This window comes from Mobula birostris, chromosome 10 (assembly GCF_030028105.1).
Source record: "Mobula birostris isolate sMobBir1 chromosome 10, sMobBir1.hap1, whole genome shotgun sequence".
In the NCBI taxonomy this organism is placed as follows: Eukaryota; Metazoa; Chordata; class Chondrichthyes; order Myliobatiformes; family Myliobatidae; genus Mobula; species Mobula birostris.
Window position 1 is genome coordinate 75,501,696 of NC_092379.1, and position 12,451 is coordinate 75,514,146.

At 41.0% G+C, this 12,451-nt stretch overlaps 1 protein-coding gene across 2 annotated transcripts in view; it reads left to right on the forward strand.

The window, feature by feature from the left end:
* Window positions 1-12,451, forward strand: part of LOC140204540 (UAP56-interacting factor-like) — an 82,498-nt gene that overhangs the window by 10,757 nt on the left and 59,290 nt on the right. For both annotated transcript variants that reach the window (XM_072271251.1, XM_072271252.1), the window contains exons 2-4: window positions 1,905-2,051; window positions 5,368-5,492; window positions 5,647-5,759. In XM_072271251.1, coding sequence (XP_072127352.1) covers window positions 1,905-2,051; window positions 5,368-5,492; window positions 5,647-5,759 — 385 coding nt within the window. The remainder of the gene's footprint in view (window positions 1-1,904; window positions 2,052-5,367; window positions 5,493-5,646; window positions 5,760-12,451) is intronic.

Sequence of the window (12,451 nt, forward strand, 5' to 3'; positions counted from 1 at the left end):
GACTATGATGGAGTACTCCTCACTCATCAGAATCGCGCCAACACAAACACATAATGTGAAGTGTCTACAAAATGCACTTGTCAATTGGCAGCCTGTTCTGTCAGAGAGTACCTCTCAAACTGATGAAAGCTACCACGAAGAAGAATAAGGAGACGAGACAAATAGGAACACATCATTTGCAGGTCCCTATGTCCAAATGCAGCAAGATACAGGCAATATCCAGGCCTGTGTTAATAGGTAGCAAGTAACCTTTGTGCCACATAATTCCCAGGCACATTATCATCAACGGGCAGTAATCATACACCAGGGACTGAACTGGAGTAGCCATATACAATCTGGAACAGTATGGCTACAAGACCAGGTCATGGGCTATGAATACTGCAATGTGTAACTCATTTCCTAGCTCTCCAAAGCCTGTTCACAAATCAGAAGTGTGATTGAATATTCTGTACTTGCTTGGGTAAGTGCATCATGAACAACACTAACGAAGCTCAATGCCATGCAGAACAAAGTAACCCATTTTATGGACACCACTTTCACAACCATTCACTCTCTCCACCACTGATGTGTAGCAGTAGTATTTTATACCACCCTGACTGCAGCAACTCACCGAGACTCCTCAGACAGCATCTTCCAATCCATGCCTTTTACCAGCTAAAAGGACAAGGGCAGTAAAATCATCAGAACACTATCACCTGCAGGTTGTCTCCAAACCATATACCATCCCGGCTTGGAAATATATTGTTGTTTCTCTACCGTCACAGGACAAAATCCTGGAACCTTCCCTGACAGTATTTTGGGCAGACCTGCATCTCGGAGATTCAAAATGGCAGCTTAGCACCAGTTTATCAAGGACAATTTGGGATGGACAATTATCTCAGCTTGGAAAATTCATATCGCTTGAATGAATAAAACAAACTCACATGTCATTCTGGCTTGGAAGCATATTCCTCTTTCACCAATGTTGCACTTAAATACCAGATCACTGTGTTCAACAGCACTATGGGAACTGCAGAATTACAAAAAAGTGGTTCACCACCACCTTCTCATTAGGGATGAACAATAAATATTGTTTGCTTTCAGTAATGCTTCCATGCATTACTCATCCCAGATCATTGTCTTGCTACTCTCACATGTAGAAACCCCCTGCCCATGTCACCAAATGTAATATCTGTAGGTTTATTTTATGTTACTGCATGCATAACTAAATGGAAAGAATACACTTTATTGAAGATAATTGAACTCACTGCCTAGTTACAATGAATCCAGCATACATAGGTTTTGATGACCAGAGTGTTTAACTTTCCCCATGTGTTGCTGAAATTCCTAATTGTTTCACAATTTTTCTTTTTTCTCTTTCCTGGGTTTCTTTTCTTTGCAGTGTTTTACGTGATTTCCTATATACATTGTATTTTATTGAATGTGCAAATGCATGCGTTTAATGTGTAAAATTATTTAAATTTCTATATTATCACCAACCAGTATGTACAATTAAAGCTGATCTTTTCCAATAAATGCTAAAATTAATATTTATGAGCACTCTTAACTAACTTCCAAGCAGGTTAAAGTTCCTTCATGTGGAAATTGTTTCTGATTTTGTAACCTTTGTATTTTTCACTCTCTCATGAAGGCTGTTAGTGTAGATAGTAACTGTGATGCATGCTTCTATGATTCTGTGATAATGTTCTTATTATTTTCATGGAGAGCTTATCAATTAGCATTATTTCACAGCCAGATATGCCCTTAACTTGGTTAAATATCCAGTTTTCCTTTGGCTGACCAAAATAGGGGAAATAATTGAATTTTGTTTTCCTATAGACAAATCAATATTATGCATAATATTTGGCAGCATTTTCAAAGTTACACTGTAGTTACCATGTTAACAATGTTTATGCATTATTCAGATGACATTATTGAACTGAATAAAAGGGAAAACAACTCTACAACATCTGCAGTAAACAAGACAAGAGAACAACAGAAAAGGCAATGGAATTCACGTCCTCGCAACCCAACAATTCAGCCAGGGCAAGGAATGCAGCAGAATGTACAAGGTAAACTTATCTTCATCAAAACTTTGCAATTGAAATCCAAAGAATTGTACAGTTTATCTAACCTTGCATTTTTTGTTGGCACATTTGTGTTCCTATTATGTTTAATATGAGAAATTGAGATGTTTAGCACTTTAATTTGGAAATGCTATTCAAAATCATGTTTGCCTATCTGTGCACCTTTTACAGGATGGAGGAGCAGCAATATATTTGCAAGGTAGCATATTGTGCAATATATGAAGGAGGGAGGAAAGCTAAAGACAATTCTCTGGCGTCTGAAACCTTAGTTGTTCTTGGCAAGAGGCCTCAGAATTGGGATGTGCCATTAGAACTGTCTTTGCATTGAGTTGTTGATAAATGTTGAAGTCATTGTATGCTTCAAAGATGAAGGGAGTGAATAATTAGGGTAGTGGATGGGTTGTCAGTCAAGTGGGCTTCTTTGTCCTGGATAATGTTGAACTTCTTGAAAGTTCATCTAGGCAAGTAGAGAAAACTTCATCATTCATCTGACTTGTGCTGTGTAGATGAATATGGTGGGTAGGTTTTGTGTCAGAAAGTGCAGAGGAGGCTTGACCCAAAAGCAGTGCAGTGGAGATGATTTAGCATTTAGCAGTGAGCAATAACTTTGATAATAACTGCAAAATAATAAACCACAAAGGGCCACAAAACAAGTGCAAACAGGTACTCAACACCACAGACAGCAAGGTAACTGAAAGCTACAAGTAATTGGTTAAGGCTGGCTGGTTCAGTGGATGAACATCAGGGGCTGTGGATGAGAGCTTGGTTTAAATAAGTTGCAGGTGATGAGTTGGAAATGAGTGGCAGATGATTCTTGTTAGATGGGTGGAGACTGGAGGTGCTGGCCAGTGCAGGCCTGACAAATGGAATATCAGAAAGTGAGTCAATCCCTTTAACAATGGGATTTATGTGGTTGGCTCAGTTGAATTTCTAATTATTTCAAAAACATTGATATTTATGCATAGCCATAGTAATTTCATCGAATCTGGTTTGACAGTCCCTTGATAGAGATGATCATTGCTGGTACTTCAGCCTATATATTGTCTCAGCCTTGTTTTGATTTAAAACAAACAGGTTAAGTCAGTGGGCAGAGATAGGGGAAAAGAGGAAAGTGTTGGAAAATGTGACATTACCGTCTTTGACAGGAAAAAAATTAATAAAGAAACGTATCTAAATGGTGAGAAATTGTAGAGTACGTTTATTTGATTATTGCTTGGGGAAATTGAATACAAAAGCAAGGAAGTAATGATTTCAGTTGTACAAGGGGATTGCTGAGATCACATTTGGAGTATGTGTGTAGTATTGATCTTCTTACTGAATGAAGGATATTCATCTAACAGAGCAGTTAAAAAAGGGTTTATTAATCCAACACCTGGAAGGCATGGAATGCATTACGAGGAAAGGTTAAACTTTTACTTTATACTTTATTGTCGCCAAACAATTGATACTAGAACGTACTATCATCACAGCGATATTTGATTCTCTGCTTCCCGCTCCCTGGAGTACAAATCAATAGTAAATATTAAAAATATAAATTATAAATCATAAATTGAAAATAGAAAAATGGAAAGTAAGGTAGTGCAAAAAAAACCGAGAGGCAGGTCCGGATATTTGGTGGGTACAGCCCAGATCCGGGTCAGGATCTGTTTAGCAGTCTTATCACCGTTGGAAAGAAGCTGTTCCCAAATCTGGCCGTACGAGTCTTCAAGCTCCTGAGCCTTCTCCTGGAGGGAAGAGGGACGAAAAGTGTGTTGGCTGGATGGGTCGTGTCCTTGATTATCCTGGCAGCACTGCTCCGATAGCGTGCGGTGTAAAGTGAGTCCAAGGACGGAAGATTAGTTTGTGTGATGTGCTGCGCCGTGTTCACGATCTTCTGCAGCTTCTTCTGGTCTTGGACAGGACAACTTCCATACCAAGTTGTGATACACCCTAGAAGAATGCTTTCTAGGGTGCATCTATAAAAATTAGTGAGGGTTTCAGGGCAGGGGTTCCCAACCTTTTTTGCACTGTGGACCAGTTTAATATTGACAATATTCTTGCAGACCAGCCGACCGGGGTGGGGGGGGGGGGGTGTTCAAGTAGGGTGAAACTCACCTCAACATATCTTTTACAGTCAAGGTTGCCAACTTTCTCACTCCCAGATAAGAGACAAAAGTACCAGTCAAATACTGGACACTTGGGTTTACCCCGAGAAAGACTACCATGACCATGAAGCCTTGCGCGGGCACTTCTGTGCACATGCACATATGTGACGTGTGCATGCGCGTACGTGCCGATTTTTTTTCCACAAATCGGTTTTGGCTTAATCTTCCTGATTATAGTGTACATGCATTATTTCTACTTTATATAGGCTGTGTATTTATCATATCATTCCTGCTTTTACTATATGTTAGTGTTATTTTAAGTTTTATGTGTTATTGGTATGATTTGGTAGGTTATTTTTTGGGTCTGGGAACGCTCAAAAGTTATTCCCATATACATTAATGGTAATTGCTTCTTCGCTTCACACCATTTCGGCACGAAAGGTTTCATAGGAACGCTGTACCTTAGCGGGGGAAATACGGGATAAGGGCGGTCCTGTATGGGACAATCCAATTTAGCCAAATATATGGGATGTCCAGCAAATACGGGACAGTTGGCAACCCTATGTTCAAGTCCAACAGTGCAAGACAGGGAATGAGGAAAGATGCAGCTGACTCATATCATTTCCTCGCAGCCCGGTACCGGTCCACGGCCTGGTGGTTGGGGACCACTGTTTTAGGGGACAGGCCAAATTTCTTTAGCTTTCTCAGGAAGTAAAGGTGCTGGTGGGTCTTCTTTGCGGTGGACTCTGCTTGGTTGGTCCAAGTCAGGTCATTTGTGATACTGACCTCGAGGAACTTAAAGCTTTTGACCTGTTCCACTTGCGCGCCACCGATGTAAATTGGGTCGTGCGGTCCGCTGCTCCTTCTGAAGTCAACAGCCAATTCCTTCCTCTTGCTGACGTTGAGGGATAGGTTATTGTCTTCACACCATGCCACCAGGTTCTTAATTTCCTCTCTGTACTCAAACTCATCATTACCCAAGATACGGCCTACAATTGTTGTGTCACCAGCAAACTTATATATTGAGTTTGATGGAAACTTGGCTACACAATCATGGGTGTACAGTGAGCACAGCAGGGGGCTGAGGACACAGCCTTGTGGGGCACCGGTGCTCAGAGTGATTGTAGAGGAGAGCTTGTCCCCTATTTTTACAGCCTGGGTGACAATTCAACACGTACATCAGCTCTGCTCAGCAGATTATGTTTCAATTCAATTAGCATCCGGTCGACCACAGAGGAATGCATCTGGATTACAAGTTGGTATCAATCGTTATTGGCAAACACAGGCTAGAAGTCCCAGAGTTAGACCAGCTGGAAGAAGACCTCCCACAGCATCCAAACGAGTGAGTCTTTTAAACCATAAGCTTAACATTTATCAGTTATTGTAAATGAATTAACCGACCATGTAAGACCTTACTCTGAACACAAAAAAGACCATATTTTGAAAACATGAAGAATACAGAAATGAATTTCCAATGTTCTTTATTGGATTTTCAGCAAATTGCACCCATTTGGAAAGGAACTCCAAGGATCATGCCAGGAAGAGCACAGCAGGCCAGGAAGAGCTTCAGACCTATAAGACAGGGGCCTCCTCAAATTTTGAAAAGAAGGTAATAATCACTAACGGTAAAGGTAAATCAACTTTACCCTTTCAATGTCTTTTAACTTTACAGCCAGACTTATAAAATACCATGTTCATAACATTATTTTTCTGATATTGTGATGGTACATAAAGGTGGCAGTGGAAATAATGAGGAAACAGGAGAACAAGAAAAATAAATTTGGCTGACAAGCGTACAGCTATAATTCTTTTTTCAATCTGTTCTTTTCCTGAGTTGGGTTAAGTTGATCAAGATCGATTTGAAGGAACAAGAATATGTTTGATAACATTCTGTTTCTAAACATTTGCCATTCTGTTCCTAAACATTTGCAAACAATTTACATTGAAACTAAAGATCATTGTTAAAGACAAGCTGTTTAGGTTAGCCATGACGTGCATATGCGGACCTCAATTTACCTATAGTATGTTCAGGCATGATACTTGAGCACATATAGAATATAGAACCTTACAGCACAGTATAGGCCCCTCTGCCCATGATGCTGTGCCAACCTTTTAACTACTCTCAGAACAATCTTGCCCTTCCTTCCTAAACTACACCCCATTTTTCTATCTTCCACATGCCTGTCTAAGAATTTCTTAAATACTCCTAATGTATCTGCTTCTACCACCCTCCCTGGCAGGGCATTCCATGCATTCAGCACACTCTGTGTAAAGAAAGAAAGAAAGAAACAAACAAACAAACAAACCTTACCTCTGACATTCCTTACCTCCCCTCCCCCCATAATTTCCTCCACTCTCCTTAAAATTAACTCCTTCGTATTAGGGAGAACAGGCTCTGGAAATATACCCTATCTATGTCTCTTATCATCTTGTACACCATTTGTATGATTCACTTCAATCTGCCTTAAATGCACATTGACAGATTGTCATCTCTTTTTTGCACAAAAATCTGTGTACTCTCTGAAATGGTCCAGTAGATCATGTACTTGTCAGCAAAGAAGCTTTCAAAGACTTATTTGTACAATTTGGTTAAATTTTACCCATGATTCCAGATCACTTTTCATATGTAGACTGTATGAAAACTGGCTAAAACCTTTTCTCTCAAGGGAGCAGGTATTAGCTTTTTCTTACCCACTTAATACAACTTTATTCATGAGTTGTAAATGTTTTCATGGCTGTCCCTGTCTCCCGTACAGTAGTTAAATTTTGTCCATCTCCTTCCCCAATATTTGTTCTAGACCTTCTTTAATACTAGACTTTTCTCTATCTTGCCTGCAATTTCATATTCAGTTACTGGAAAGTCCTGTTTGATCCATTTTCACATCCAACTTCAGAGTTTCTGTATGGTATGATAAAGCTGATTTTTAAAAATTTCAAGCTGAATACTACTTTCAATTTATATTTTAAGAACTGAAGCCTGGCTCCTGTTTATGACCAGAAGCTAAACAAAACATATAGTTGGAAGTTTACTTACAAAGGCACTAAGATCACATTTCTTTCCCATTCTGATGTTTGTTCTGAACAAAAACTGAACATCTTGACCATGTCTGCAATTGAAGCATTGAGTTTCTGCTAGAAGATTGGCTGATTGGAAATTGGCAATAACATGCAGGTGTACAGATGTACCTAATAAAGTAGCCACTGTGTGTATAAATACATAGTTAGAAAAACAAAGTAACGTGTTCACTGCTTAATAATCTCCTCTAGAAATCTAGTAAATCTACTTTGTGTTACCAAAATGACATATACCCTGTAAGTTGTGATCTTACCAAAGTTATACACACATGTACCAAAACTTCCTTGCACTTCAACTTCCTTGCAATAAAGGCCTAGGTGCTATTTATCTTCCTTTCTGTGAGCTGTATCACATGCTAATTTTCTGTGAAATAGCTCTCTTAGATCCCTTTGTGCTACGAGATTTACATTCCCTGCTGTTCTGTTCCAGAATGCTTCCTGTTAAAGCTAATAACCTCATATATTCTTGTATTATTATCTTCCTCTTTTTTCTGTCCATATTATATAAATGTGTTACTTTTCAGAGTATTCATATACCTTGCACAGCCCACTTGTAACTGTCTGCCAATCAAAATATATCTTATCATGCCACTACTCTTGTTCTGTCCTTTAAACTATTCCTTGTTGATAGGTTACCCTCAAACCTATGAAGTCATATGTCAGGCAAACTTTCGTGTGACATCTTAACTACGATCTTTAAAAATCCAGGCTTATTGCAATTGCAGGCACCCTTTTATCTGCAACCTGTACCCTCAGTTTTTAAAACATGCATTTAGTACTGCCATTTATTTTGCTTTAGTATATCAAGTTTGTCTAAGTGCAAAAAGCTGGAGGAAGAAGTCAGTGGAGCAAACAGTATCTGTTGGGGGGGGGAGGTGGGGGAATTGTGGACAGTCCATCCTGAAATGTTGACAATTCCTTTCCCCCTGACAGACGCTGTCCAATCCACTAACTTCCTCCAGCTGTTTGTCTTTTGAAAGGGGTAGTTTATGTTTGGGTTGAAGTAAGACTGGGAGTATCAGGGAAGATAGCCATTATAAAGAAATGAAGGGTAAGCGTGAAACGGAGGTTGACACTGGAGACAAAAAAGATTTGCAGATTATGGAATCTGATAGAAAGATGGTGAATAGAACAAAATAAGGGAGGGGTGGTGGGTAGCTGATAGAATGATTGGAGTGTGTGGGTGATAGACAGATAGAAACAGGAGGGGAGGGAAAGAAACTGGGAAACGAGCAGGTGTGTGGGAGAATCAGGTGGATCAGAAGATAAAGAAACAGAAGGGGGTGTGAGTTACCTGCAATAGGAAATCCGTTAATTCAATGTTCATAACTGAGGCTGAATATAAGGTAAACAACAGGAATTCTGCAGATGCTGGAAATTCAAGCAACACACATCAAAGTTGCTGGTGAACGCAGCAGGCCAGGCAGCATCTCTAGGAAGAGGTGCAGTCGACGTTTCAGGCTGAGACCCTTCCTAGAGATGCTGCCTGGCCTGCTGCGTTCACCAGCAACTTTGATGTGTGTTCCCTGAATATAAGGTAGTTTCCTTTAGTTTGTGGTTAGCCTTAGCATGTCAGTGAACAGGATTTTAAAACAGTTTGCCCCTGGGAGACCAAGATAGCCATTGTTGGAAACTGTGCTTGACAAAATGGTTCCCCGGTCAGTAATTGTTCTCCCCAATGTACAGGAGGCCACATTGAGAGTACCAAATGCAATAGACAAGATTGGTGGAGGTTCACTTAAATGTCTGCATCTGGAAGTACTGTTTAGGTCCCTGGATGGTGTTGAGGGAGGGGATGTAGGGGCTGGTACTACACCTACCACTCAGGGCCAGAATAAGCTAGTAGCAAAAGTAGCATATGCTACGGGCCCCGCACTAAATGCTTGCAAGCTGCAGTCTGGTGAAATCGGCATCTTACTGTATTCTCACGACGATCTGGCAACGCTGTTGTTTTCATGTCGGGAGAGCTGCATGGTATGTGTGTGCAGGCGCGTGTCGGCTCCTTGCTGTGTTGTGACTTTTGCTCTATCTCCCACACTTCCAAGATGCTGCAGCGTGCGCTGCTGGAAGATGCGCTGTTGACTTTGACTGTGCGCTATGTTTTGCCGTCTAGACCAGTTGAAAGATTCGTGAAGTTTTTGGATATGGAATGTCATACTGCTGAACAGCTTGCCCAAAGTTTGCTTGACTTTTTAAAGGAAAATAACATTGATATAAAAGGCTGCCGTGGTCAAAGTTATGACAATGCCAGCAACATGAGTGGCAAGTATAGTGGTTTACAAGCACGAATTAAGGAGATTAGATTAGATTAGATTATTAGATTATGAGGACAAGCAGTCCTCTTTTATCGTCATTTAGTAATGCATGCATTCAGAAATGATACAATGTTTCACCAGAATGATATCACAGAAACACAGAGCAAATCGACTGAAAAACTGACAAAAACCACATAATTATAACATATAGTTACAACAGTGCAAAGCAATACCGTAATTTAATAAAGAACATACCATGGGCATGGTAAAAAAAAAGTCTCAAGGTCTCTCGAAAGTCCCATCATCTCACGCAGACGGTAGAAGGAAGAAAAAAAACTCTTCCTGCCATGAGCTTCCAGCGCAGCAAACTTGCTGATGAAGCATCCTGGAAGCACCCAACTGCAGCAGACTCTTGAGTCCATTCGAAAACTTCGAGCCTCTGACCAGCCCTCTGACACCGAGCACCGAGCACCATCTCTGCCGAGTGTTTCGACCCCAGCCCCGGCAACAGGCAACAGGCAAAGCTGAGGATTTGGGGCATTCCCCTCCGGAGATCCTCGATTGCACAGTAGCAGCGGCAGCGAAGCAGGCATTTCAGAAGTTTCTCCAGGTGTTCCTCCGTGCTTCTCATGTCCGTCTCCATCAAATCAGGATTGTGCACAGCCCCTAGTTAACACATACGATATCATTTTGGAGCGGCAGAGTCATGCCGCCATCTTCTCTCCCCCTTCAACTGCAGAGCTGAATGAGTTTGCGGATTACATTCCATGTTTTGCACATTCACTAAATTTGGTTGGAAAATGTGCTGCTGAATGTTGTCAAGAAGCATTAATTTTCTTTCAATTTGTAGAAAGCCTGCACACATTTTTTTCTGCTTCTACTTATTGGTAGGATCTCCTTTCTGCTGTATCTTCTGATGGTGGTGCTCATTTGCCCATTGTGAAAAGAATGTCAGATACCAGGTGGTCAGCTCGTGCAGATGCAACAAAAGCACTTTTACACAGCTTTTCTGCAATAAAACAAGTCTTGAATGACATTTCAAATAACAATGATCAGAAGGCAGAGTGTTGACAACAGGCTCGTGGACTACTTTCAACCATGATGAAGTTGGAAACAGAAATAATGGTCATATTGTGGGATCAAGTATTACAGCATTTTCAAATGACCAGTGCTTCTTTGCAATCTTCTGGCCAAGACTTGAACACACCTTGTGCACTCTATGAATCCTTGCATGGATATATTCAAGTTATGCGGTCTACTTTTTCAGACATTGAACAAAAAGCCAATGATCTGACTAAGTGTGAAGATTATCAACAGCAAACTCGAAGAAAACACAAGCAAAATCGTACGTACAATGATTTCAGTGGTTCCAGCACTCTTGACCCACTTGTTGAATCTCAATTGCCCTCTCAAAAGTTTAAAAGCCGAACATTTCTTGCCATTATTGACAGTTTGCTTTCTGCCCTGTCAAAAAGGCAGAAAGCTTATCCAAAAGTGAATGGTGTTTTTGGATTCCTTCATCAGTTACAGTAGTTTACACCTGAAGAAATCGTAAAGAGATCATCAAATCTTATTAAATCATATTCGGAAGATCTGGAAGAAAGTCTTGATGAAGAATTTGTGCAGTTTACTGAACTGTTGAAAACTGATCTTGCTTCTCATATTGGCGCCAAACAAAACCAAACAGTTGTAGTGTTTGATAACTGACAATACTTTGGAGTCATGTTTTCCAAATGTAGAAAATGCCTTGCACATCTATTTGTCACTCATGGTTACCAACTGCAGTGGAGAACGCTCATTTTCAAAACTGAAAAGGATTAAAAATGAACTAAGGAGCACCATGGGTCAAAACAGATTGAACAATCTCACTCTAATGAGCATTGAACATGAACTTCTGCGTGAAATAGACATTTCCAGTATCATCAACAAATTTGCTCATGCTAAATCTAGAAAATGTAACTTTTAAATTGTAGTTTTGTTACTTTTGACATTTGAAATTGATAACTACATGTAAGTAATACTATTACTGAAGTGTCAGACATTTGTCGTATTATCTGGCTGTGTAGCAAATGAAAAAATTGAATTACTTTACTATGCAAGTAAATAATTTATGTTTTAATACTTAGGTGCATTTTTTTAATTCAGGGCCCCTTTATAACATATGCTACAGGCTCTGCACTAGCTTAATCCGGCCCTGTTACCATTGCAGGGAAGCTGCCTGGTGATGGGAAGGGATGAACAGACCAGAGAGTCTTGGAAAGAGTGATCCTTGCAGAAAGCAGAAATGAGTTGGCGGGGGAGATAAAACAAGTAGAAGGGTCCTATTGCAGATGGTGGGAATGATGAAGAATGATGAGCTGCATATGTAGGCTGGTAGAATGGAGAGGAATGTTACTCTTCTGTCTGGGGGGAGGTGCGATAAGGGCAGACATGTTAGAAATGAAGATGATGCAGGTCAGGGCTCTGAATCACAGAAAGGGAAAAGCAGCACTGAAAAAGGAGGACATTTCAGATGTCCTGGGTGTCATAAGGGGGGGCTGGGAACGGACCCAAGTGCAAGACACAGACACTGAAATACTGGGGACAAGACTAGGATACAGGGTGAGGGCTAGGACATGGACACGAAAACCGGGAACCTGGAACAGGACCGGACAAGAGAGCTAGGAGCCTGGGCTTGGACTCCGAGCCAGAGACTGGACAAGGACCCAGAACCTGGGTCTTGCCTCTAGCTCGGACCCCAGAACTGGGCAAGGATGTGACTTGGCTGACAGGCAGGACGAGGCTGGAGTCCTCAGACTTGAGGCGAGGCTGGAGTCCTCAGACTTGAGGCGAGGCTGGAGAGCAGAGACTTGAGACTAGAGACTTGAGGCGAGGCTTGAGGCTTTGGGTCTTGAAGCTTGGCTTGGGGTGAGGCTCAGCTAGAGACTTGAGGCGAGGCTTGAGACTAGAGACTGGAGGCGAGGCTGGAGAG